General features: G+C 49.1%; 1 protein-coding gene across 2 annotated transcripts in view; it reads left to right on the top strand.

Moving 5' to 3' along the window:
* Positions 1-9,768: 9,768 nt before the first annotated feature.
* Positions 9,769-24,977, top strand: part of LOC116947785 (uncharacterized) — a 42,073-nt gene continuing 26,864 nt past the window's right edge. The window contains exons 1-3 of one of the 2 annotated variants that reach the window (XM_076071062.1): positions 9,769-10,093; positions 11,036-11,163; positions 14,311-15,821. In XM_076071062.1, coding sequence (XP_075927177.1) covers positions 14,367-15,821 — 1,455 coding nt within the window. In that variant the 5' untranslated portion in view covers positions 9,769-10,093; positions 11,036-11,163; positions 14,311-14,366. Of the gene's footprint in view, positions 10,094-10,180; positions 10,328-11,035; positions 11,164-14,310; positions 15,822-24,977 lie in introns of those variants that run through there. The other variant, XM_032963932.2, reaches the window with a different exon arrangement.

Consider the following 24,977-nt stretch of genomic DNA (forward strand, 5'->3'; position numbering starts at 1 on the left):
TTTCTCACAGTTGCAAGACTCTAAATGGATGTAGTGCGTGATCAGACTTGCCAATATAAGCAAAAAGTCCATTGTCTTTATAAATATAGGTGAAACGTATGAGTCCCATGACACCGACATTATCAAGCGACATTTTGTTTAATCAAGCAAATTGGATCGTTTTCGACAATATTTCGGTCCCAACAGCACAATCATGCTTGTTAAATAAATACCGGTTTTGACCTTCAGAATTTCATCAGCAGGGTCGGGCTTATTATATTTCATGTTACCAAATGATACCGCACGGCATCGCGCGCACCGAGTCGGCTGCACGGCGTTGCCACAACTCCATTGGAAGCTGCGAGCTCAGTAACCTTGGAAGTGACTTGATGTGAGCGGCATTGGAGCGGTGTAGCCGCCAGGTGGCGCTTTAAGCCGTGGAACCCAAATGGATTAAACAAAGATTAGGACGATTCTTGCCATACCGATTGATCATGTCACGCTTTCCAACGTGCGGCTTTGCCTTTGGAAGTGTTTCATTGCTTAATTTTCAGTATGGAGGCCGAAGGATGTCTGGCAGGGTAACGTGTTTTTGCGTATTTGCAAATATTCGTCGTTGCTTTTGTTGGTGATAGATTTGGCCGGTTTCCAATAGGGCGCACCAAGGCCGCAGCCATGGAGTCAACATTGGGGTGGGGACCAAATCTTCCAGGGGGTCTGGGGGTCCCAACCCAGAAAAAAAATCTAAATTTGAAAACACATTTCCTGCCTAAAATATAAAAAATCCACTAACACATGGGATTTACTTTTTTTTTTACAATAATGTCTAATAGTGTATTGTATTACATTGCTCTGATTTTACTTTTTTTACCATTTCTTGTTTCATTGTATGTAATGGCAGAGATTAGGGATGAATAAAGTACAACCATAACCACAATCATATAAACAGAAATCTATGCATTGAGATATATGAAGACAAGTCCAGATATTGTGGGCAAGGTTTAGCAAATTGTTTTTATTTACATAGCATAGTAATGATTATTTTTTTATTTTTTTATAGCAATATATTGGGGGGGACATTTTGAGCACATTTAAATATTGGGGGGGAGATGTGTGTCCCCCAATATATATTATAATTACGGCCTTGGGGCACACGTCCTTAAAAGCAGCAACATTTTACACTCGTGTTTAGTTATTCATTGGCACGTTTACGAGATGCAGAGTTTCCTCCCGGTACATCTGAGGCAGACGGAGCTGATTCATGAACGCTTTCAGCTCGAGTGAATAAGCGTTGCCAACTCCTCGCGTTTGTGTATCTATGTTAGGGAGGTGTGTGGCTGATGTGGGTGCTGATAACATGAATGCCTCATGGAATGGGCTCGGCTTTAAGATTTATTTTTACCTCGGAGATATGGTCCATTAAGTTAGGTATGTCTGCACCGCACATTTACTGTTCAACGTGGACAATTTAACACGGATGCATAAATATCACCACGGCGTGACCGGATCGAACCAATCTTTGGAAATCGTGCTGGGAGGTGGAATCTCCGCTGCTGCCCTCTCAAGCCTGGAACTCTTCCGCCACACAAGACGTCCGTGCTGTCCCTGTTCCGTTGAAGACCTTTCTCGAGTCTGCCTATAAAATAATAATTGAGACGTTGTAGAGAAAATAAGCAGCAGTAAGTAAACCAACACAGCGCCGCATTCCCATGTCAGTCCGTCCGTCCGCTATATGTGTTCACATCTCGCTGACCTAAATGCTAGCCGTGGCCGAGAACCGCGCTCGGGTAGCCGGGTTCAGTGCGCTAACTGATATGCTGCACCCCCTCGGCTGTATACGATGCGCCCATTGCACGTGCGCCAAATCATCCGGGATGATGCCCGGTCTCGGAATTGGCTCACTGCTGCCGGGTTCGTTGAGCGACGCGCTAATCACTGCGTCCCACCGCTCCACACCTTTGCCCCTGAAAGCCCGGCACACTTGCATTTCACCTAGTACAAGCTGATTATAATATAGCAGCAGCAGCCACAGCGTGTTGCAGACGGGGAGTTGGTGGATCAAGCAAAGATGAAAGCGGTGGCGATGACACGGCGCCGAGAGCACAATTCCGATATAACAATGGGGGAAGGACGACAATGGATAAACAAGTGAGACATGGCGAAGTTCTGTAACATATACGCAGGGTGATATAATTATAGATACTCCACTGATGTTTATTACATCTTGTCACTCTCGAAGGGCGACTGAGCAGGCAAGTGGGCCGTGGAGGAGAGTTCAAACGTTCCAGAAGTACATTGAGACTGGTGGGAGACGCCTTAAAATCAAATGTTTGTTTCCTCTGTAATTTATCCCTAACATTAAACTTCTCAGATAGTTTCGTGTAGCGTCTATTATAAACGCCCGGCGTTCCGTTTGTTCGTCAACTAAATGATAGCCTTCGATTTAAAGCTTTCGTGACTGCAATGATTCATCTTCTCTGGTTCTTTCGGTAAAGTCACGTAGAATGAGAGAATATTATTGTGTTATTTTATTTTATCAATTTATTATTTTATTCTCATTCTACGTGACTTTACCGAAAGAACCAGAGAAGATAAATGATAGCCTTTTAGAAGGTTTGAATCTAAAACTTATAGAAAGTGGACCCCTACACACAAGAGTCAGTAGTACTGTATTTACATATATGCCTACACACCCTACACACAATGGTCAGTCGTATCTACATATATGCTTAATTACAAGTCAGTAGTATCTACAAATATGCCTACATACAATAGTAGTAGTATCTACATATTTACCTACACACCCTACATTAAATAGTCAGTAGTAGCTACGTATATGCCTACACACCCTACATACAATAGAGTCAGTAGTATCTACATATATGAGTACACACCCTAGTCATTAAAACTATTGCTCTTAAGGAACGTAAGTGGGCTTGGGTCAAGGTGTAGCGACGGCTTGGGGGAGGCCTTCATTCAGCAGTTGATTGACAGTGGCTGATGACAATGTGATTATTATACTCCTGTATAATACGCATACGTGGCTATGCTTTATTTTAAGTATAGTTTTTATATGTTTGAGTTCATCAGCCTTGTGGCCTTTCCAGGCCAATTGTATCATAGGTCACATCCACAAAGTCAGGGCTTGTTAAACATTCGTTTTCTATGAAGTATAATGATAAGACTCGTTGTGTTACGCAAGGGAGAGTTCGTGTGTTGATGTCTGGCCGTGATCTTTACACACACAAACGGCGACAACAACAACAGACAAAAGATTTTACCCTACAGCCATCAACAAGATTGTTGAGCAAGTGCTGTTAGCGAGCACCCATAAAGGCCGGCACGGCACACGCCCGGCGGCCTTTGTCTCCCCGGTGGCGATGTTCACACACCACACCGGGTACACATTTGAGACCGAGTCAACCTAGGTAGGGGGGGGGGAGAAGTCCAGGACCGGTTCAAAGAATCGTCACTGGAATTGGCCACGAGCAGGAATCTAACTCGGGTTGCCAGGTTCGCAGTGCGCTAAACACCACACTACTAAATTTTGATTTAAAGCTTTCGTGACTGCAGTAATTCATATTCTTAGTTTTTTCGGTAAAGTCACGTTGAAGAGAAACAACAAAATAATAAAATATATAAAACAATAAAAAAAATTGATTTAAAGCTTTCGTGACTGCAGTAATTCATATTCTTAGTTTTTTCGGTAAAGTCACGTTGAAGAGAAACAACAAAATAACAAAATATATATATAAAACAATAAAAAAATTCTCACGACGTTTCGACCATAACTCAAACGGTCATCATCAGGTGTGTCGGTTTGCATAAATGTATTTTTAAACGGCAAATTTATTTATTTATAAAAAAAACGTTGGCGTCACGCGCAGCGATTGGCAGTTTGCCCAGGACTAGTCCATCTATTTTTTGAAAAGAGGAGGGGGGAGACGAAATTTTTTTTTATGTATGCTGTCTGAAAGCCACTGTAAGCGTGAACAATCAATCAAGAACTGAAATGATTTATCAAATCTTTCCAATGATTGCTAAGATAGAATCCATCTTCTCGGTTGAAATTGTCTCTGTGCTTGTATATGTGGATAGCCTCATGAACGAATCTCTCATGGAAGCCAGATGGCTTGCAAAGAACCTCCGTCTTGGAAAAGTCAATGGCATGTGAGCCTACTGAATTAGAACAATGATCTGCTACGGCCGAGGTGTTGGTCCTACCGTGTTTAAGGTCTGCTTTATGTTCACGAATGCGGTCCGAGACATGGCGTTTGGTTTCTCCAATGTAACTACTACCACAGAGGCAACTTAGTTTGTAGACACCAGGGTATTGCATGTCCGGAATCACATCTTTTACAGACGGAACCAGATCACGGATTTTATGTAATGTGTACATTGCTGGGATCACAAAAAAGATCTCCAAAATCTTGAATAAACACAAGATCCAGGTCCGTTTCAACACATTACATAAAATCCGTGATCTGGTTCCGTCTGTAAAAGATGTGATTCCGGACATACAATACCCTGGTGTCTACAAACTAAGTTGCCTCTGTGGTAGTAGTTACATTGGAGAAACCAAACGCCATGTCTCGGACCGCATTCGTGAACATAAAGCAGACCTTAAACACGGTAGGACCAACACCTCGGCCGTAGCAGATCATTGTTCTAATTCAGTAGGCTCACATGCCATTGACTTTTCCAAGACGGAGGTTCTTTGTAAGCCATCTGGCTTCCATGAGAGATTCGTTCATGAGGCTATCCACATATACAAGCACAGAGACAATTTCAACCGAGAAGATGGATTCTATCTTAGCAATCATTGGAAAGATTTGATAAATCATTTCAGTTCTTGATTGATTGTTCACGCTTACAGTGGCTTTCAGACAGCATACATAAAAAAAAATTTCGTCTCCCCCCTCCTCTTTTCAAAAAATAGATGGACTAGTCCTGGGCAAACTGCCAATCGCTGCGCGTGACGCCAACGTTTTTTTATAAATAAATAAATTTGCCGTTTAAAAATAAATTTATGCAAACCGACACACCTGATGATGACCGTTTGAGTTATGGTCGAAACGTCGTGAGAATTTTTTATTGTTTTATATATATTTTGTTATTTTGTTGTTTCTCTTCAACGTGACTTTACCGAAAAAACTAAGAATAATAAAAAAATTATCACGACGTTTCGACCATAACTCAAACGGTCATCTTCAGGTGTGTTGGTTTGCATAAATTTATTTTTAAACGGCGCATTTATTTATTTATAAAAACGTTAGCACCACGCGCAGCGATTTGGCAGTTTACCCAGGACTAGTCCATCTATATTCTGAAAAGAGGAGGGGGGAGACGAATTTTTTTATAATGTATGCTGTCTGAAAGCCACTGTAAGCGTGAACAATCAATTAAAAACTGAAATGGTTTATCAAATCTTTCCAATGATTGCTAAGATAGAATCCATCTTCTCGGTTGAAATTGACAATTTCTTCTCGGTTGAAATTGACAATTTCAGCCGAGAAGATGGATTCTATCTTAGCAATCATTGGAAAGATTTGATAAACCATTTCAGTTCTTAATTGATTGTTCATGCTTACAGTGGCTTTCAGACAGCATACATTATAAAAAATTTCGTCTCCCCCCTCCTCTTTTCAGAATATAGATGGACTAGTCCTGGGTAAACTGCCAAATCGCTGCGCGTGGCGCTAACGTTTTTTTTTATAAATAAATAAATGAGCCGTTTAAAAATAAATTTATGCAAACCAACACACCTGAAGATGACCGTTTGAGTTATGGTCGAAACGTCGTGATAATTTTTTATTGTTTTATATATATTTTATTATTTTGTTGTTTCTCTTCAACGTGACTTTACCGAAAAAACTAAGAATATGAACCACACTACTAGTTTAACGCGTAGGCTTTCGCGACCAATATTATTCATAATAAAGGTTTTTGGGTTAGATCGCGTTATTTATAAATGTGTCGTAACCCTCCACCACCCGACACGGCCAAACACTAAAAAATGTGTCACGTTTACAAAGGACAAATAGTTCACTGCTTTAGCCCACCGGTGTGTTGAAGAGTGAATCAACATCATTTAAAATTTGAGTACGACGTTTCGCTGGTAATTACATCCAGCATCATCGGGCAATTCGCCAGAATGGTAAAGCCCTCGTTTGCTCCCGGTCTTAAATAGAGCAGCAGCAGGGTGACGTCATAATTTAACTCATTAAGACCGGGAGCAAGTGAGGGCTTCACCATTCTGGCGAATTGCCCGATGATGCTGGATGTAATTACCAGCGAAACGTCGTACTCAAATTTTAAATGATGTTGATTCACTCTTCAACACACCGGTGGGCTAAAGTAGTGAACTATTTGTCATTTGTAAACGTGACACAATTTTTACTGTTTGGCCGTGTCGGGTGGTGGAGGGTTACGACACATTTATAAATAACGCGATCGAACCCAAAAACCTTTATTATGACCACACTACTAAACGTCTGTGCAAGATCTTGACACAAATTAAAGATCCCCCCGCCACGTGTAGCTTGTAACAGACTGTTGGGGCAAGTGCTGTTAGCGAGCACCTATGAAGGCCGGCACTGTGGCACACGAGGGGGTGGGTGGCCAGCGCCACGCCCGGCCGCCTTTGTCTCCCCGGTGGCGATGTTTACACACCGCACCAGGCACTCATTTGAGGCTGAGTCGGCCTAGGGTTGGCCCAGAACCGGTTCAAACAATCGTCCGTGAGCGGGAATCGAACACGGGTCCGTCGGTTCGTAGCGCAGCGCGATAATCACTAACACCACCGCTCCCCCCCCACACACCACACGCACACACACCACACACACACTCACCACAGACACCACACACACCACCGCTCCCCCCCCACACACCACACGCACACTCACCACACACACTCACCACAGACACCACACACACACACCACCGCTCCCCCCACACACCACACGCACACCCCACACACACACTCACCACAGACACCACACACACACACCACACTCACCACAGAGACCACACACACACCACCGCTTCCCCCCCACCACACCACCCCCCCCCCCCCACACACCACTCGCACACTTACCACACACACACATACACCACCGCTCCCCCCCACCACACAGGTATGTGTGGGTGGTTTCACACCTGCATAACTCTGGTGTTCACACAGACACAGGCGGGGCGGAGAGAGCCATTAGCGCGGTGCTAAAGTCCACGTGCGCCCTCTCGTCGCGCTCGCTCGACGCACGTAGGCCACGGCATGACGCGGATGGCGATGGTTGATAATAGTAACAACGATTTGCATGTGCCAGCGACCCCTTTTATTGTCGACACGCCTTTGTCTCTCTCTCTCTGTCTCAGTGTTGATGTTACAGCACGTAAACACAGGCAACACAGCGCTTTGCGTTTTCGACCGAGTTAGATATAGAATTAAGGGGATGGCCCAAAAGACGAGGTTCTTATCATCACTCGCTACACCGATGTCATCCGTGATCGGTGTTCGCGGCTTTTGTCTCTGTTTATGATCGATAAACAAGATAGCGAGGTTTGTCACACAAAAAAACATAACTTGCACACACACGCACACACGAGCACACTGGCGTTGTTGTTATTATATCAGCACCGTCCCGGGTGCATTCTGGAACGGTGATGATCCATCATCGTTTGTTTCAAGCAGGCGATGCTGGAATGATGAATACAAACTTACAAGGGTCCCCCATGAACAAGAAAACATCTTAAAGTGACTATGTGACTGTGCAAACAGAAAATCCAGGAAAAAAACATCAAAATATTCCTGAAATAGCACCGTACACCAACGCTGTGTGCAAAAATCCCAGTGGGATGCAAGTCAAACAACAACAGCCACAAGACAACTAAGATTAAGGCCATCAGTCTAACTCCGTACTACAATAAACAAAAACATGGCCAAACCAAAAAATCGTTTTCGAAATCACCAAAATAAAGCCATAAATGCAATGTAACAGTGATCATAGGGACTCCGACCGAATTTTTTACAATAAACTACATAAATAACATGTAACACCAAACCCTAGAGCCATAGCTGGCTGCATGAGTCACTCCACAACAACAGGAGCATCAGTCGGAGTATCAAATTTTTCAATGCACCTTTAAGGTCAGCACACTAAATCAAAATACAGATAATACTTTGCAGCGGTCATCCGGAGCGAAACATTTTATTTTAGGCCACTGAATAGCAGTGGCAGCTAGGGGTGTACAACTCCTCTAGAGCAGTTTTGAGTGAAGATCTCATAGGTAGTGATTCAAGTTGCAGTTTATTGGCAATAGCATTCCAGACCCTGGGAGCATCAATAGCAAAGGCCCTTCCTCCGGTTTTTGTACGGCAATAGGGAATGTGAAGCTAGTAAATGAGCGAAGACCTGAGGTCAAATTTGTTCTTTGAAACAGAGAGGAGATCCAGTAGGTAGTCTGCGGATTTTTTTGTAAGTACATCGTGAATAAATAAGATCTGGTGCACAAGCCGTCGAACATTAAGAGATGTTAAGTTTGACCCAATGTAGATATCACAGTGGTGAGTCCTATATGGGCAGTTCAATGCAAATCTTAAGGCCGAGTGATAGATGGAATCGAGCTTCTTCAGTACATTACTTGGGGCTGATTTATACACGATATCACAGTAATCAAGTAGAGGCAGTATGGTAGCTTTTATTGTAAAAAATTCGGTCACAGTTCCTATGATCACTGTTACATTGCATTTATGGCTTTATTTTGGTGATTTCTAAAAGTTTTTTGGTTTGGCCATGTTTTTGTTTATTGTAGTACAGAGTTAGACTGATGGCCTTAATCTAAGTTTTCTTGTTGTTGTTGTTTGACTTGCATCCCACTGGGATTTTTGCACACAGCGTTGGTGTACGGTGCTATTTCAGGAATATTTTGATGTTTTTTCCTAGATTTTCTGTTTGCACATGCACAAAGTCACTTTAAGATGTTTTCTTGTTCATGTTTTAGCTTTTTTGTTTGTTGCGGTTGCACCCGATTCAAGAGCCGAATGGCTCACAGGGCTATACGAAATAAATGAAACAATGAAAAACTATCAATTCCAACCGGAACATTGGGGAGAAGCAGTGCTTGTGTCGACTGCAGAGGGGGCAAGTGCTGTGAGCGAGCACCTACGAAGGCCGGCACTGTGGCACACGAGGGGGTTGTGCGTGGCCAGCACCACCACGCACGGCCGCATTCGAAGACGAACGCGTGCACAGGCGCGCAGTCGTTTTGTTAAATCCGCTGCTGGATGAGTACCTCCCGCAAAGGGGAGGGGAGTGGTTGTTATCTGACCGTACTTCAAGCCACGCTGAGAAGGGCGGATAGCGGAGAGACGTTGCGGCATAGTACCGCACGGCAATGGATGTTATTGTTGTTGTTGCAATGTGTAAGCCTTGCTGACAACATAACCTACAACACCTGTTGGTGCGCGATGGTTCCCCGGCCATCCCGATCGTTGCTCGACAAAAAAAACACAAAATCACTCGCTCAGCTTCTCCGAGAGCCGTCGTCGAACGCGATGACGTCACCGCGCAACGGACGCTGCGTCGTGACGTCACCGCGCAACGGACGCTGCGGCGTGCGTCGTGACGTTACCGCGCAACGGACGCCGCGGCGTGCGTCGCGACGTCGGCCGCGCAACGGACGCCGCGGTGTGCGTCATGACGTCACCGCGCAACGGGCGTCACGCGGAAGCGCTCGGCGTTTCACCTCCCAGCGGGAGGAGGGGGTGGGGAGGAGGAGGGGGGGGAGACGCGGGGAGACACTCGGGGAGACACTCGGGGTGGCGGGGGGACACGGACAGACACGGGGACACGGACAGACACACACAGGCAGAGAGAGAGAGAGGGAGACGCATACGCACGAGGCAGAGCGAGAGTCGGGAGACGACAGAGCGACGCGTGGCGAGACAGACGTTGAGACACGCGCAGACACCGAGACACGCGCAGACACGTGGAGACACGTGGACAGACGGAGACACTTTGGGAGACCCCCTCCCCCGGGGGGGGTGAGACGCGGACAGTCGGGACGGATAACAGAGCGGGCGGAGTGAGAGACAGCTGGAGATACTGCCCCGGAGGCAAGTGACACGTGGCGAGACACGGACTCACGTGGACACACGTTACACTCGGAGATACTGACAGGAGACGGCTTGAGGGCGGAGGGAGGGTGGTGTCGGTGGTGTTGTTGTTGTTGGGGGTGGTGAGGGTGGTGACGGACAGAGACAAGGGCACGAGGAGAGAGCGAAAGCCTCAGACGAGGGGAGAGAAACGCGCCGAGAGACAGACGCGCGGGCACACGGGGTGGCGAGCAGGTAGGAGACTAGACAGTGGGCAAGGCAGAGGGGCGGGTGGAAGGACAAGACAGTGGGCAAGGCAGAGGGGCGGGTAGAAGGACTAGACAGTGGGCAAGGCAGAGGGGCGGGTGGAAGGACTAGACAGTGGGCAAGGCAGAGGGGCGGGTGGAAGGACAAGGCAGTGGGCAAGGCAAAAGAGCGGGTGGAAGGACTAGACAGTGGGCAAGGCAGAAGGGCGGGTGGAAGGACAAGGCAGTGGGCAAGGCAGAAGAGCGGGTGGAAGGACTAGACAGTGGGCAAGGCAGAAGGGCGGGTGGAAGGACAAGACAGTGGGCAAGGCAGAGGGGCGGGTGGAAGGACAAGACAGTGGGCAAGGCAGAGGGGCGGGTGGAAGGGCAGGCGGTAGGGCATGAAGGGCAGGTGGAGGGGCAGTCGAGCATAGCGGGTGACAGGAAAGGGCTCGTTGGGCAATTTGGGGGTTGGCATCTTTGCCCAACCACCCCCAACTTTTTCGGCCCCTTCATTGCCGGCGGCCCAACGTCAATGGCAATCCCAAAGTAAACATCAGCGGTGTTTATCTCGAGTGGAGTAAGGCGTGGTGGGGTGGTCAGGGCTGGCCGCCACCACCACCACCAACCAACCAACCCAGCATTATTTCGGTGTGTGGTGTGGGGTGGTGGTGGTGGTGGCTTGATTGCTGCTCTATTTTGTCAACGGTGTTTTTAGAGTTCCATCGCCCCGGCATGGAATCGGATCGTCGCAGTGGGCCACCTCGGTGTGTGAAGAAGAAGAAGAAGACGATTGCTGGGCAAGAGAAGATGTGAACGTGCGGATAAAGCGTCTCAGCGATTGTCGTGAGTTTCTGAACGTAATATGATGTGGATCAGAATAAAGGGGTTTTTTTTTGGGGGGGGGGGGGGGGAGTTACATCGCGTAAGTATTAATGTTGTGTCGTAAAACTTCCACACCACCCGACACAGCCAGTAAGGTTTGCCACGTAAACGACACGTGCCAATTAGTCACTTCAGCCCACCGGTACGTTGGAGAGTAAATCCGCAATATTTGCAATCATTTGGTTATTGATAGCACGCAATGGTGCGCATTGTTTATAATGATACGTACAGTAAGTGCCGACGTGTCTGCATGATATCCGTGTGCGCCGCAGTTGCCACGCTCTAAATTTCTACTTAAAATAACACAGCGCATTCGTCAATGACCTTTGCGTGTGGCCTTAAACGACGTTCCGGGCAGTCGCCCTTCTTCATAGCACACAAACGAGATGGTCCGGTGCGCGAAACGTCGCCCATCACGTATTGTCTTTCTTTTGATGCCAGTGTTGCAGACGAATGTTTTGACGTTTTATGTTAATTGTGCGCCACTGCTAACGCGGTATCGCCAAATAATTCGTTTGATTTCTATTTAGTTTTTTTTTACTGAGATTTCTATTTGCTTAGTTGTACTTTTGCGCAATTGCTTTTTGTAATTTTTTGTTGGCCTAGGTCACACTTGCAAATGAGACTAACCTCGGCGCTTTAACTTCTGAACCTGGTTATACAAGGTAAAATCGTGTACTACCATCCCGTTGCCTAGCAACATATCCTTGAAGCACAGAGTGTGTTCGGAGTGGGAGCTCAATTCCCGTGTGCTAGTTACATGTAAATACACAATGTCAATCATCATCATCATCATTGAGCCATTGTCTATCCACTGCTGGATGATAAAAAGGCCACCGCCGTCGCTACCCGTGAGGTCCTGCGATTCCACAATCCGCATTGATCCTGCACGTGAGCTCATCTCATCGCTCATCTCCGCAGCGGTCGAAAATGCCGGGCGCATTTTCTCCTCTGGTTGCCATTCCGTCACCGGTCTCGTCCATCTGTCATCTTATTCCCTCGTCACCGCGATGTGTTCGTTACTGCCCCAGGCCGTCTCCTTATTTAAGTTTGAACATTCAGTTTACTAAGATGGTTAGACATTTTAGGGCACTGGCTTTTATTTTTGACTGGCTCAAATTGCATTGGTCGCACGTAACTCATCAGGCGGTGCGACTGTGAGCTGGAGGGGGCTTGTCCAGGAAACATGTTTCACGATATTCTTAGTTTTTTCGGTAAAGTCACGTTGAAGAGAAACAACAAAATAACAAAATATATATAATGGTTACTCCGACTATACAATCCGCAAAGCTATCACTCAAACCATGAAGAAGAACCCTCTTGAGGAGCCTTTCAAAACCATCACTTTACCCTACATTGCTGGGATCACAAAAAAGATCTCCAAAATCTTGAATAAACACAAGATCCAGGTCCGTTTCAACACATTACATAAAATCCGTGATCTGGTTCCGTCTGTAAAAGATGTGATTCCGGACATACAATACCCTGGTGTCTACAAACTAAGTTGCCTCTGTGGTAGTAGTTACATTGGAGAAACCAAACGCCATATCTCGGACCGCATTCGTGAACATAAAGCAGACCTTAAACACGGTAGGACCAACACCTCGGCTGTAGCAGATCATTGTTCTAATTCAGTAGGCTCACATGCCATTGACTTTTCCAAGACGGAGGTTCTTTGTAAGCCATCTGGCTTCCATGAGAGATTCGTTCATGAGGCTATCCACATATACAAACACAGAGACAATTTCAACCGAGAAGATGGATTCTATCTTAGCAATCATTGGAAAGATTTGATAAATCATTTCAGTTCTTGATTGATTGTTCACGCTTACAGTGCCTTTCAGACAGCATACATAAAAACAAATTTCGTCTCCCCCCTCCTCTTTTCAAAAAATGATGATGACCGTTTGAGTTATGGTCGAAACGTCGTGAGAATTTTTTATTGTTTTTTATTGTTTTATATATATTTTGTTATTTTGTTGTTTCTCTTCAACGTGACTTTACCGAAAAAACTAAGAATATGAATTACTGCAGTCACGAAAGCTTTAAATCAAAATGTTTCACGATGTACACCTTTGTATGAACTTCCCTTTTAGTGACCACCACGCTTTAGAAGACGTTGTAAAGTGTGAGGCTAAGACTAACGCTGCCCTTCTCCCAAATGGTGTTATCAGCGGAGTGACTTCATCAGGACATCAACAATAGGCCAATGCGCCACATCTCCTTCACGAATGGAAGATTAAAGACAAGCGCAACTTTAGTGCGATTGTGGCCATGCAACCCAAACTATGGTCCCAAGTGGTTTAGCACTGTAGTCCGCGCTCATTCAACTGCGTAGACGAACTGCCCCTCCTGAAGCCTTCTCGTCGTGGCCAGCAGACTTCGACATTGACAGTTAGTCCCCGAAGGCATTTTTCTCCCCTTCGCAAAAAACACCATCGTGGAGTAGCGACCGAGTGCGCAGAAGGTGCAACTTCATCGGGGTTCACTAGGCCCAAGGTGGGCCCGGATGTTGGGCTACAAAGAGGGACACGGTGGGGGGGGGGGGTGGTAGGGGGGGTGGAATGTGGGAAATTGTACATGAGGGAGGGGGGGAGGGACTTTTAATTCCTTGAGCCAGGGCCCATGTCAACCACATTTTTGCACAGTGGATTTATGAGTGAGCCCTTCTAGTCTCTGTGACCAACATTATTTACGTCACATGACTGGCAGACTTGACTCAGAGACGGGACAGGTGAAGTTTATTTATAATGCAGAGTATGCGAGCCCAGGCTCGGTTGCAAACGCTGTATAATTCACAGCCCTTTGTCAATCCACTGCTGGATGGCTGGATGAGCGACTCCCCATGCCCTGTCTCTCGTGGGGGGTTGTGTTGACGATACTTCACCACGCTGGTTAGTGTAGATTTGTGAAGGCTTGTGGGGTGGGGTGGCAGGACTGGTTCAGTTATCACTGATGTCAGCTGTGACTGGGAGTGGTACTCGTGCCACTGGGTTCATAGCAAAGTTCGCTAACCGCTGCTCCCCATTCTGCGTGCGTACGCGTACTTACATACACACGTACATGCACACATGCCCACACACACACACATGCATCCCGCACGCCCAGGGGGCGAGTGGCCTGGGCGAGTGGTGGAGCTGTCATCGTCAGCACCGGTGTGCTGAATGGAGGGCGGCCACCAGTGCGGGGCCGAGTTCCTGCACCTGTGCACCGCGCGGGACTTCTCGCTCGTCAGGAGGCCTCGTCCCAGGCAGATCTTCGTGGGGGCCTTGTGCCGGCGCGACGAGGCCATGCAGGGGCTGAGGAACATGGGGGTGGCCGACGAGCTGGTGGAGGAAGAGGCGGAGGAGATGGTGGAAGAGGAGGCGATGGAGGAGATGATGGCCAGCGGTGTTGGCAGTGGTGACGGTGCTACTCGTGAGGATGATGATGATGGTGGTGGTCGCGGTGACACCTCCTCCACTGCCACTGCTACTGCTGCTACTGCTGCTGCTGCTCCAGTCGTCGCCGGTGCTGCTGCTGCTGCTGCAGCTGCTACCGCTGCTACGGTGTCTCCTGCCGTTGCCGAGGATGCTGCCACCGCAGCTGCCTGCGCAATTCCACCGCCAGCCGTTGCTGGCGCAGGGGGGTGGTCGTGTGACGGCGGACCGTGCGACGTTGGATCGGCCGGAGGCGACGGGAGGGTCGATCATCCGCAATTCGTCCCGCACGGCGCAAGCGGGATGACGAGGAACTTCTCCGACAACCGCCTGGACGGGGAGCTGTTTGCGGGCAACCTGGCCCTGCTTCACGCGAGCCGCCTAAAGCGTGTCGCCTCGGCCCCGCAGTGCGGCAGCCAGGGAATGATGCAGACGCTGGCCGGCATCGCACCCAGCCTGCCTCCCTTCCCGGCCAGCCCCCAGCAACAACAACATCATCAGCAACAGCAGCAGGAACTCCTCGGCCAGAACCAGAAGCAGCAACAGTCGGCGTCTTCATGCGAACGTTCTGAATCTGACCTGGATTCAAACCCAGACCTTCATGGTCAGCCCCAAATTAGCAATCACCTCCTTCACACGCAGCAGCAGCAGCAGAACAAGGGGAGGAACGACACTGCGGACAATCAAGAGCCAGTTGTCGGAGTAGGAATTGGAGGTGGCAGATTGGGTGTAGGATTAGGAGGTGTAGGTATAGGAGTTGCAGTTGGACCTCCCAGAACCAACACCAGCACCGGCTCCAGCTGCAGCAGCAACAACAGCAGCAACAACAGCAGCAACAGCAGCAACAGGCGCCAGCTGGGCCCCCTGCACCGGCGGCCGCCGCGCGAGCTGGCGCTGCACTACCTGTCACCCTGCATGGAGAAGCACGGCATCTGCGTGGTGGACCGCTTCCTGGGCGCCGCGCTGGGCGACTCGGTGCTGGCGCAGGTGTGCTCCCTGCACGCCGGCGGGCGCTTTCGCGATGGCCAGCTGGTGAGCCCGCGCCGCGACTCGGCCGTCATCCGCGGGGACAAGATCGCGTGGGTGGAGGGCCGCGAGCCCGAATGCGACATGATCGGCGTGCTGCTGAGCCGCATGGACGAGCTCATCCTGCACTGCCAGGGCCGCCTGGGCCGCTACAGCATCAACGGGCGCACTAAGGTAATGCGACGGCGGCGGTGGCTCATGTCCGTGACTTGCGCTGCCCACGACGTTGTGGGTTATGTGCGGAGGGAGCGGGGAGGGGACGAGCAGCAAGGGAAGCGGAGAAAGGAAGCGATCTCAATATTGGACCACGGAGCTTGGGAAATTGTTGGTGGCGCCGGTTTCTGTCGCCTTCCCCGCTTGTCCGTGGTTTCCTATGCCTCTTAATCGATCTCTCTCTACCTCTCTCACCGTATGTTGAACTTCTTTTGCACCGTACGTAGCCAACCGCGCCAAACGGAGGTGCGGAGAACGACAACAAACTCTCAGAGTGAACAAAAACTGCTTGCGTTAAAAGTATTATGCAGGATTATTTTTTATTTATTGGTCGTTCTGGGTGGCACAGCCGACGAGTCGATTGGAATCGTTTTCTCGCACTTGTGACGCATGCCCGCGTCGAATGCTGTGCACCGATTTGCCGGCTCGCAGCATCCGACTTATAGCTGTAGGCGTGGGGTTTGCGTGAATCCTACAGCCACTCGGGGTGCAGCCGTTCACCACAACTCGAATCCCAATCACGATCTTGAATAACGACATGTTATAGACACTCCTGGGGGTATGATGTGGGGTCAATTATTTAATCCCTAATAATCCCGCTGCACCAAGTAGCTTTTTAGGGCAGAGTTTGACCTATGGGAAGCCCAGACTAGATTCAGAATCCACTTTACCCCTGCTATACATTATGGCCTGGGATCGAATCTGGGTCATATAAAGAATGTAGCTCTTTGCCCAAACCGCCTATCACCAGCGCTGGAGATACAAAGGTCGACAAGCATGCAAAGCGACCACAGGCCCAGTTAACCCCTCGCTTGGCATGCCCGGCTTGAACCCGTGCCTTATCAAGACAGCTCAGTGGGAGGCAGGCCTTCATCCAGGAGGGGATTGACCATATGGCTGGTAATGATGTAACGATCATGATGACGACGAGGACAATAATATCTTGAACGTGCGTCCTCGGGACAGCTCTGTGGAAGGCAGGACTGGCGGGCAAGTGGGCAAGCATGCGCAGTATCTGCACGTGCCGTAGGGAGACCTTTGGCTGCCCGATATCACTATTACTCCTCTCCGACGCATGTAAAGGGCTCCATAAATACCCGGTAATGTGCATTCCGCAAGCGGTGAGGAGCGGCTCGTTGCGTCCGCGGGCGGAGAAATCACCGCAACTAGTGGGACGCACCCACCCTGCCTCCTGAAAGCAGACGAAAAAAAACAACCCCCATAAGCCACGTCCCAGTGTGACACAGCCGATGATGCCGATGACGCCGATGACATCACCGAGGCCTGTTGATCACCTCCCGTCCAGCGGCACAAGTGCGAGACTTTTGCAGGGCCGAGCATTGTTAGCGAGCGCCTGTGAAAGCCAACGCCAGCGCAACGTGCCTGGTCGCCTTTGTCTTCCCAGTGCTGATTGTCTGCACCCCGCACCAGGTGCTCATGTAGGGAGGGGACCCATATATCACTCAGCCACCGATGTTAGCCATGACCAGGAATTGGAACGCGGGTGGCCAGGTTCAACAGCAGGCAGCGCGCTAGCCTCTGCGGCGACACTGCCCTCCCCATACGAAGACGAGCAATGGCAATTTCATAATCGAAGCTACGTTTCTCGCGCACACATACATACACACGCTATTGACCTTGTGTCAGAAGCTCCCACATGATGGTTTGTTGAAAAATGTCACATGGCAATTGATGGATAGGGAAACCCTTAACGTTTCAGAGCATGAGAATGGACAAAGTTAACCTCGCAGTTCCACGATGGATGATTCGTTTAAGTTGATCTATAGTATGCGTCCACTTTTGTTTCCTTTTGTGTGTCGGCAGCGATGGCAGAGTGCAGTGTACTAATTGCTGCACCACCGCTCGATGCCCTTGTTATTCCGAATGTGATAAATATGCTGAAATGAAAACACCAACCTTTTCGAATTTCGTGCCAATTTTTTTTAAGGAAATTTGATTCTCCAAACATTACCGCTGGTGAGACAAGGGGGGTGGGGTGCTGGTCACACCTTCCCCTCAAGCAGTCAAGTGCTGTTCTTAATAGGTGCTCGTGAATGGCGCTTGTCTCACCAGTCCGTATGGTTACATGGGGTTTTTGTTTTGTGTGTGTGAGCGTGGTGTGGTTAGTGTGCTGCGCTATGAACCCGACGACCCGAGTTCGTTTCCGCTCGCGGCCCAAATGAGCAACGATTATCTGAACAGGTCCCTGGCCTGCGCTAGGTCGACTCAGCCTTAAATGTGTACCGGGTGTGGTGCTTAAATTTCAGGACTGGGTGAAAAAGGGGATCGGGTGTGTTTGCCTGGCCATAACCACCACCTCGTGTCCCGTGCCGGCCTTCATTGGTGCTCGCTCACAGCACTTGCTCAGAGCACTTGCCCCCACAGTCCATTGAAGGCCATATAGGGGGATCTTTGTTTTTGTGTGTGTATGGTGCGTACAAGTTTGAGGGATCTTTGGCAGTCTTGCATAAACCAGGCAGACATACTTTACCACCATCGTCGTTATTAATAACAAATATTGGTGCGTTAGAACTTAACAAATATATAAATATATGCCAGGGGTGCAGCGATTCATGTACCTACCCGTTTATGAATATCGATCCGATGATGATGTTATGGGATCGTGTCACTCCTCCAGCAATTGGAGGCTCTACCAATATAAGAACAGCTTCTGAAATGGAATCGTGACCTGGGAATCGGGACACTCCACTGATATCCCCTGTGCGGGTTAATGGTGTACGTCCATAGGTAAGAATAAAGTTGCAGCCCCGCAATTGCCTGCTCACACCGCTGTCGGTGGGATGGCTTCCACTAGAGGGGACCCTAGAGAGCTGCTCTTAGAGAGTATTTTGGTCTCCTCTCCCAATGCCGAGCACACATCATGAAAGTGGTGGGAGTACCCACATTTTACCCCACCCATTAATTCTAGAGGCGGCGCAGGAGGGTTTCAGAAACCTGCCAATTTTCCGATCAGCAGCGGCTTTTGGCTCGCCATCAGACAAAGACGGTCACCGCATCTCGCGCTTTCAGATGCGTTTTTGCGGCCGTCTGGAACGCTCTTCGCACCGATATTAGGAAGCCCCTGGATCTATGCACTCTTAAATGTAGATTGAAAACTCATTTCTTTAGAACTGCTTTTTGCTTAGTTTGTTGTCCTACCCCCGCACCTCCGATTTGCACGGTTGCCTTCATACGGTGCGAAAGAAGTTCAACATACAGTACATACGAACTGCCGCTCCGGAACATCAAACCGGCAACCTCTGGATTCGCGGAGCATCTTAAATACGACCGCGTCTCCAGACACTGCACGACATGAACGCGCTTATTGAGATCGTTTTGACAAGTGATTTTCTTAAAAATATATTATTGTTGTTACAACTTAACGTTTCAGGCATTGTCCGATCATCCATCAGAACGGATGATCGTTGTATAGAAGTTGGGGGGAGTGGGTGTGAATTTTCTGAACGTTAGTCCCTCCCCCGCGTGCGCACGTGCGCGCGTACGTGTGTGCGCGCGTATTTTCCAAATTTGCAGCCGTGTTTGTTTAAAGCGTTTAACAAGGTAGTAATGGTGGGGGTCTGTGCGTAAGAGGGCGGAAAGGGATGGGATGCAGAGCCAGCTTGGGGTGGCGGTGGGGGGGCCTGGCTGGGAGGAAAGGAGGAATGGGAGAAGGGGGAGGGGAGCCCTGGTTTCTAGGGTCATTTGAGGATCCCCCAATATCTTCCGGCTTTCAAGTTGTTCCGTGTGTGTGGGACGTGGTGTACGTGTGTGTGCGCGCGCATGTTCTTGTGCATTTTTTCTGTGTAGTGACACAAGGCAAGCTACGAAGCAGACGGGAACATCATAGCCAAATATCCCAACTGAGCTTGGGGGGGGGCGGGGGAGAAAAAGGTGGACGGGTGTGGTTCTCTGGCCACACTGCCCCCTCGTGAGCCGTGCCAACCTTAATAGGTGCTCACTGAACAGCGCTTGCACCAACCGTTTGCGTAGGCTACCCCGGGCTATGTTTGTACTTTTCGTGTGCAGCTATGTTATGGAGCCACCTGTGTTGGTGTGTGTGTAGCTTCGCGGTGAGCACGCTGCGCTTCGAACGCGGCGACCCAAGTTCGATTCCCGCTCACGGCCAAAACCAGTGACGATTTTCTGAACCGGTCCTGGGCCTCCCCTAGGTCGACTCAGCCTCAAATGAGTACCTGGTGCGGTGTGTAAACATCGTCACAAGTGAGCCAAAGGCGGTCGGGCGTGGTGTTGACCACCCGACCCCCTCGTGTACCGTTGCGGCCTTCATAGGTGCTCGCTAACAACACTTGCCCAAAGAGTCTGTTGAGGCTATACTGGGGGGGGATCTTTGTGTACAAATCGGATTGTCGCCACCTCTGGATTGTGACAAATCACCGAGGAGGGGAATCTTTGCAAATTCGGAAGGTTTGGACGGCGCCCATGTTGTGAGAGCGATGGCGACGTCGATGCCTCCTCCACTCACCCGGAAAGTTTCACTTTATCCTCGGCACTCACGTTTCACGCTTGGCAAATTCCTTCCTGTGTTCTTTTCACGACGATGGCAACCGAAGTGTCCCAGAGAACACCCACGAGTGGCCGCCACTCAAGGATCCATGCGGACAGGTTCAAAGAGCTCAGTTGCTCCTCCGATTAGCACGGTTGGCTACGTACGGTGCAAACGAAATTCAGCATGCGTGCAGCTCTCCGCCGCAACTCCCACCCCTGAATCAATTGCTCGGAGCAAAACACTTCGTGGCACGTTGATGAATGCCGAAAATCTCTGTTCACGATTTGACTCGGGTTGATTTACGTTTTTTAACCGCATTACGGTGAATTGTAGCGCCTCTAGTGGTGGCCAAAGGGTTGACATAAAACCATTGCGCATAACATGTGTGCGTGCAACACTGCCGGATGAGGGCCTCTCCACGCTGTGTGGGTGATGGGAGTTGTTTGACCATACTTCACCACACCGGTCAGTGTGGGCTGGTGAAGAATAGGGGAGCATGAACGTTAGAGCAAGGTCTGGTACAACATTGGATTTTGCTGCACTGCCCTCATCCGGCATTGTCGCCCCGCAGAAGCAGAAGCCGATAGCAACCTGTTTTATGCACGCTAATCACCCATCCAAGTGCTGTCCAGGCTCAACCCTGCTTAGCCTGTGAGATTTGACGAGACTGGGGTCTGGGTGATTTCGCCTCAGGCGCAACGCCGGACGCGAATCGAAAAATATCACCTCTTTTTCGCGCGGTTCGATGCATTTGCCGTGAGCTTAGGAATCCATATCAATCGACGAATTCGATGCATCGTTTCGCTGCAGCCAGTGACTCGTTTAAGTCTGAGCTGATCTCAAGGTGGCCCAGGCCAATTGAGTTTTTTTTTATTCAGAAGGCACTTGTGGCGGCTGGTGGCGTGTGTACGTTATGGCTAGCAATCGAACCCCGGTCACCAGGTTCACTATCGCGGTGCGATAACTGCTGTGATGCCACCAACTGCAACTCACTAACACACCCCTACCGCAGTAGAGTGCCCTACTAAATACGGTGCCAGAGACCAGTGACTTGGCGACACCCAAGATCGATTCCCGGCCATGGCTAACGTGAGTGGTGAGTGGAATCTGAACGGGTCCCGTACACTTTTCCAGGTCACCAAACCGCACTAAATCGTGGTCAAACAACCCCCACAGCCAGCACTGCATGGGGAGGCCTTCATCCAGCAGTGGATTGACAAAGGGCGGTGAAACGTCACACCGTCATCCCATCATCCAGTCAACCCATCAACCAATGGCCCCATAATCCCATTGGCCCATCATCACATCATCCCGCCATCCGATAAAACCACACATCATCCCATAAACTGATCTGCACATGAAGCCATCATACCCATTACTCCATCGTCCCATAGTCTCATTATCCCATGATCCCATCAGCCCATCATCCGACCACCCAATCATCCCCTTCTGGGAAGGAGTTGGGGGTGGGTGGATTGTAAGGTCACGGGCGTACGGATGCTAACCTTAACCCTCGGGACTCCAGGGCGTAGGGCCCATCCTCCGCTATCTATTTATACCACAACAATGGGAAAACCTTGTGACAACAACACATGCATGCTCGCAAATCTGGAAGGGCACTGATGCACATTTGTCGTCAATACAGCCATTGGATTGTTGGACGATTATGGGTGACTTTGTCCCTTGTCATATACATATGTAATTTCAATAGCTATGTTTGTATCTGGCACAATTAATCCACAGCACAGATTATATATCATTGGCTTTCGGATAAATCGAGAGTTTTCTGTATTGAGTCTGGAAAGTCTCCATCGATGTTCAAGACTCATTTTCAGCAGGCATTTGCTTAGGGATGTTTGGCCAGTTGAGTGTTTTTGTTGGCGATGAAACCAAAGTGCCCAAGCGAAAAAAGCCCACAGGTACAAGAGAAACGCGCTCAAACGCAGCTACACACACAGCCTGTTGATATCCTACTTGCTGCGCTGTCCCCCCATCTCATTGCACTGCAGGTATTCTTATCGGGGAGCGGTGGCGCAGTGGTTAGAGCACTTCGCTTTGAACCCGTGTTTAATTACCGATCACCACCAATAACAAGTGGCAAATATTGCAACCAGTCTTTGGCTTCCCCTGGGTCGACTTAAATGTGTACCTGGTGCAGTGTGTAAACAATATCAGCGCTCGGGAGGCAACGGCGGCCAGGCGTGGTGCTGGCCACCCACCCCCTTGTGTGCCTTGCCGGCCTTTAAAGGCGCTCGCTAACAGCACTTGCCCCCAAACGTATAGCCTCTGCTAAAGGCAATGTAGGGGGGTCTTTGTCTTTGTCATTCTCATAAGGCATTTTCACCATGAGTTCAGCGCAAAACGATCGGTTGTTTACAAATGAAGGCCGATAAAGATTTCACGTTTCAGCGAACGTCGTGCGGATGCTATCGGTCGCTGTGGATTCAGAGATCAACATTCTGAAGCCAGATTCGGTCGCAGTTGAGAACAGTCGTCTAACGAACTCCCCCCCCCCCCCCCCCCGTGCGGTTGAAGCGTCAATTCGTATTTGTTTGTTAACACGGTGCTGAATTTAGCGCTGTTATCCGTAATCTTTAGTCAGTTGGCTCCACGGAAATAGGCTCCGGCCTTTGTGGTGTAATGGTCAGCACGCTGAACTTGCAAGTCAGAGGTCTCCGGCTCGATTCCATCTGCCCACTTTGTAGTTAAAATTATCATGCAAATTTCACAGATCCCTCGCCGCCTCTGTCCACGCAGCAGTATAAATTAGTAACAACCACAATGGGGTTAAAGTATGGGTACTTCAACCTCTTGCAAGCTGTAATGGTTATGGTTTAGTGGATTAAACATCGATTAATACCGTATTCTCTGGAAAATAATCAAACATTCCAAGCAGAACCAGGGATGTAATTGCAGTGGGTGTAATGAGTGTCACGCTGGGATTTTGCAATCCACGCAGAGGTCACCTGGTTCGATTCCATCTCCAGGCAGCGCGGAATTTGAAACAGTGCACGTTCGTCAAGTCCCCCTTGCCCCCCCCTTCTCTGTCCACCCAGTAGCAGTGGCAATGAGTCGGCTGTGGTTAAGTCGAATACCATGCAAGTGCTCCCGCTAGTGGATGCCCTTCTGCCAACAGGGGGGTGAGCGAGACATTGCAGGGATGCACCTTTACGTTTTACCACGGCTATTGCTTTGAACGGCGCGATGAAAGGCCGCTGTGCCCTGGCACCTCAAGCGCTGGGTGCATTTTTTCAGGAACTGGGCCTCGTCAAAGTTGTCACGAACATTTGAACATTTTTTTGGTACGGCGGCCAGAATCGGCAGCTGTTCGCAAACGCTCTCAGCGGCCACGAGCACCGCGCATTAGTCATTCGGTGGCGAGAGCGGTGAGTAAGTGTTTCGCGAATTTGAAGTCGGAAGGGACTTGAGGAAGCTGCGTGGGTGCTGTTTGCATGAAAGCATTCGTTGAACGTCGTCATTGTTGTTGTCCTTGTCAGAAGCCGTGCTCAATCCACCGCTGGGCGAAGGCCCTCCCCAAACTGTTGCCATCGCTCACGGTCCCGTGATGTAATAGTCTATCAAGCGGCTGCACTTCGAGATTATTTCATCGCTACCTCTCCACCCCACCCCCGACCCCCGTCGACGCGTGACCTCAAGCCCATGACCTCTCAACTCTTGACCACCGTGCGTCGTCCTCTCGAGCGACGTGTCCACCCCAGCGACGTGTCCACCCCAAGTCGTCGTTCCATCGATGTTACATGCGTGCGTGTTCTGATATCGGCGGGTATAGCAGCTTTACCCATGCTGAGTGATTGCTTGTTTAAGAGTTGATCCTTTTTAATTCATTATTTGTTGGCTTCAGGGCAAGACTTTTTGGCAATGGCTTGGGGAGGCCATCCAGCAGTCGATTGATCATGACTGATGATATCTTGTACGTTTTGGTTTCCAGTAACCGCTCCATGTACGTGTATGCGTGTATGGATAAATAATTGGACACGCAACTTTTTCTAATGGTTTCTGTTGAAATAATTTGCATGTCTGAGTTCCACACAGACATAACATTTAAGAAAAAACAAGTGAATCGTTGTGCTGCAGTTGTAAATAGTGGCAATATATTTTTTATATCATCTAAATGCTATTCAAAGCATCTTAAGACGCTGGACAGGCAGGGATTCATTTTAGCCGGGTCTGTCCGGGTCAGCGACCCAGAAAATAGTTCCGCACCCGGTACAGCACATCCAGTATGCCTCTAGCTATGGCATGTGGCTACGACTTCTACGAGTCCCCGTACGGTGAGGAATTAAACCCAGTGCACGGGGAAACCATGCAAGCAAAGATAACGCTAACAGGCGTAAAACTGAAGCAATGAAACTAAAACACCAATCGAGAAGCAGCTTCGTGACTCAAGCCTCTACCTCCGTCGCAACCCACGCAGCTGATATTATTGCACTGTAATACAGTGGAAATAATGCTCCTAATTCAAGCAGGAAAGCCTGGCTAAAGAGTCTACGGATCCTATTTTGACAATTATCTGTGCATTTTCCTGTTATCCGCACAAAGACCGTCGATAATAGGAACACGGCAATTATTTCGCCACGTACAACAAAAAA

This window comes from Petromyzon marinus, chromosome 31, assembly GCF_048934315.1.
Source record: "Petromyzon marinus isolate PM22_M1 ecotype Great Lakes invasive population chromosome 31, UKy_Petmar_22M1.pri1.0, whole genome shotgun sequence".
Classification (NCBI taxonomy): domain Eukaryota; kingdom Metazoa; phylum Chordata; class Hyperoartia; order Petromyzontiformes; family Petromyzontidae; genus Petromyzon; species Petromyzon marinus.